General features: G+C 27.5%; 1 protein-coding gene across 2 annotated transcripts in view; it reads left to right on the forward strand.

Annotated features, from left to right (window-relative positions):
- Window positions 1-2,771: 2,771 nt before the first annotated feature.
- LOC106678540 (ankyrin repeat domain-containing protein 1) overlaps window positions 2,772-3,579 on the forward strand; it is an 11,054-nt gene continuing 10,246 nt past the window's right edge. For both annotated transcript variants that reach the window (XM_014417094.3, XM_014417095.3), the window contains exon 1: window positions 2,772-2,908. In XM_014417094.3, the coding sequence (XP_014272580.1) occupies window positions 2,902-2,908 (7 nt within the window). In that variant the 5' untranslated portion in view covers window positions 2,772-2,901. The remainder of the gene's footprint in view (window positions 2,909-3,579) is intronic.

A 3,579-nucleotide genomic window follows, 5' to 3' on the forward strand; every position in this document is an offset into this window, starting at 1 on the left:
ATATATATTTCTTTTTAACTTGATGAATGTAAATCGGCTATTTATTTTTTATTACAAATATATTCAAAAGAATAAAATTTAAGTTTTTCGCTTTACTAGACAGATATTACTAATATTATTAGTATTTGTTACTTCGGTTTTAATACATTTTATAATTTAATTTTTTTATTAAATTTATACTATTTAAAAATGTTTAAATGTTTTTATAATGGTGGACTCCTGTTGAAGTTATCGCTATTTTTAAAATTTTCTAAAGAAAATTATCAACTAAAAATTATTATATATCTGTTATTATAAAAATTCATATTTAATACTTCTCGGAATGAGAATAAGGAATATAAATTTTATAACTGTCAAGACTGCAACTATTTAACAAACCCTCACCTCCGGACTTAAAATAGCTCCTTTTTAGAATGGATAGATCATATATAAAATTAAACATAACAGGTAACCTTAAAATACCAAAGGTAGTAAAAGGTAAGACACAACACGAATTACTTTTCTTTTTCACAGTAATGCACTTACTAATTCACTTTTTATTTCTCTTTTAGAGGGTTCGGAAAAAAAAAAGAAAAAAAAAATTAACAAAAGATAAAGAAGCCTTAGTGCTATTAGGTGGTCTCAGTTTTTCCAGTTAGTATTGGATAGCTCTTTTTTTTCTCCTTTATTGATTTATAAAATTCTTTAATATGTTTTATTTATCTATTTTTGATCATTACTAATACTGTTAATAATAATAACTAATACTGTTTATTGTTTCCAAATAGATAAAGTTTTATGGTACCTCATCATTTAACTCCTGATAATCTATTTCAATGAGTACCTAGCTGATATTAAAGGTAGTTTAATTGTACATTGACCAGAGTTGGGCAAATATTATTCGAATGACGAGAGACGAATGATTTTTTATTCGTAAATTTTGTACTCGAATAATCAATTATTCGTACAAAACATATGATTAACCATACGATTACTTTTTCATTCGTCATTATTTTACACGAATAATCAATTATTCGTACAAAACGAATCGAATAACCATTTGAATACTTTTATATTCGTCCATTGTATAGAAAAATAATCTCTTATTCGAAAATTATTTTATGTTCGCGTATAGATTAATTTTAACTTTTCTGATTTCTAACATATAAAGGTCCCTTTTTATGTTTTGGGATATGTAAAATATGAAAATACTATCGATTTATTTTAACTTTTCTGATTTCTAACATGTTAAGGTCCCTTTATATGTTTCGGGATATATAGAATATGAAAATGCTATCGATTTTAACTTTCTTGATTTCTAACATATTAGGTCTCTTTATATATGTTGTAATGTGTAGAATAAGAAAATGCTATCGATTTTAAGATTGCCTATCAATTTATTTGAACTTTCTTGATTTCCAACATGTTAGGGTACCTTTATGTTTTGAGCTATGTAGAATATGAAAATACTATCGATTTATTTTAACTTTACTGATTTCTAACATGTTAGGGCCTCTTTATGTTTTGAAATATGCATATTTCTTATCTTAGTTAAAATAAATCGATACGCGATCTTAAAATCGATAGTATTTTCATATTCTACATATCTCAAAACACATAAAGTGACCCTAACATGTTCGGGATCAAGAAAGTTAAAATAAATCGAAACGCGATATCGTATTTTTATTCGAATAAAAATTTATTCCTCTCTCGTCAATCGAATAAAAACTTCGAATAAAAAAGTATTCGTCTCTTGTCAATCGAATAATTTTTGCCCAACTCTGACATTGACATGGTGAGTTGAATCAATATCATTATAATGTGAAAAATCGGTTCTATAAAGTGGCACTTTAGGTCAGTTGATTTTAACGTTTAAAAGTTGCAGTCACATTCTAGGTATATAGCCTTAAATATTTAGTTTCAATTTTGTGCGACTTTTCGTTTTTGAGTTACATTGTTCGCAGACTATTTTGCGAAAACCGGTTTTTTGGACTCAGGATGCCACAAAAAATGTATTTCAATCGAAAACTTGAGTTCGAAATTTTACGCGACCGCAATGCTTCTCCTTACTATATAATCCATACATATGATAATTGAAAGTAAGAAAGGTGATACTAAGTTTTTTCTTCCCAATATAGGAGATCATTCTCTATAATTTAAATCAATCTCTGAAAACAAGAATTACTTTCATGGTTTCGTAACCCACTGTAAATATTCAAACCAAACATGTCCAGCAAAAATAGGAACTGAGTCTCCCCCTTTATTAATTAACTGAATACCGTTTGTAGAATTAATTTTTCATAATAATAACTTAAAATTTCAGCCGTTTCGTAATTATTTTAAGGCCGTTTGTTACATGAAACATGAATAAACATAATTCAAAATTGGTATCAAATTTCTAAATAATAATGACTAGTACCCGTTAGTTAAAATTTAAGTAATATTTTGATCATTGACAGTCAGTGTCGGAATCGATGAGTTAATGAATAGTTACGCACTCATTGAACAAATGTTGGAGATGAGCCTTATACAAAACGTTTTCTTTACAAAACCCATCAAAATCTTTTTCAATAATTGACTATACATTGTGACAGTTACTGATAAAGGTTTTGACGGGTGGCAGTGAAATTAATCATTGAATTAATAATCACCAAGCCTTTTTATTATTATCGTTGAAAATTACAATTATCAGTAACATATTTTATGTATTCTATAATATTCAAATGCTTGGCATTTCGCTAATCTTTTCGGTACTCATTCATTGGCTTAAATCTAGACGACGGCGGCCGAATAAAAACGAACTCAGCCGAACACACCAGTTTGACACGTTCACCAGCTGCAACAGGTTTCACTTTGTTATGCTAGGAGACTTTACTTGGTTATATATGTTTTGCGAATATTATTAATAAAGTGCTCTTGAAGATGTTAAGTAAGTAACTTTCAAATATGTTCTGTTTATTATAACTGCTTGATTATCAAAATTTAATGTCAATAAAATTAGAGTTATTGAATTGAAGTATTATTACAGCTGAATATATAAGTTTTCAATAGCTGTGTATATGTGTGCATAATAAATACAAGTGTTGATACAAAGCATTTATAAACATGTCCAAATTCCATGGATTCGTGAATTAAAAGAGGAATAAACGCCCTTTTATTTACTTAAATGAAGAACAGAACGCAAAACCGTCGTAAATTATGCACATACCTTTAAATATTACAAGTCTTAAACCATTGAATTAAAGTACTGTCTTTAAATTATCCAATGAGAAACTTTTATTTTACTGAAGTGGATCCTGGAAGATGTATTATCAAGGTCGTACAGTCCTGACATTACCAGTTCTACGTAGTAATTGTTGTTTTACGTATTCCTAATTTTAGTTTTTAAGTTGATACTAGAATTTTTAAAATGTTGATTATTGTTGTTTAAGTCAAATTCTCCATCGATAAGCTTTCATATCGTTGGTTTACGAATCAAATTAATTCATAATAACGTTATGTTTATTGATACTTATGTAATTTTTGTATGTAAATTTTTTTGTTACACAGTACATTCTTTTTATTTAATATTACTGAAAGTTAACCAAGTCATTAGCTAAT

Source organism: Halyomorpha halys, unplaced genomic scaffold (assembly GCF_000696795.3).
Source record: "Halyomorpha halys isolate HHAL.00 unplaced genomic scaffold, Hhal_1.1 Scaffold146.1, whole genome shotgun sequence".
NCBI classification, from domain to species: Eukaryota; Metazoa; Arthropoda; class Insecta; order Hemiptera; family Pentatomidae; genus Halyomorpha; species Halyomorpha halys.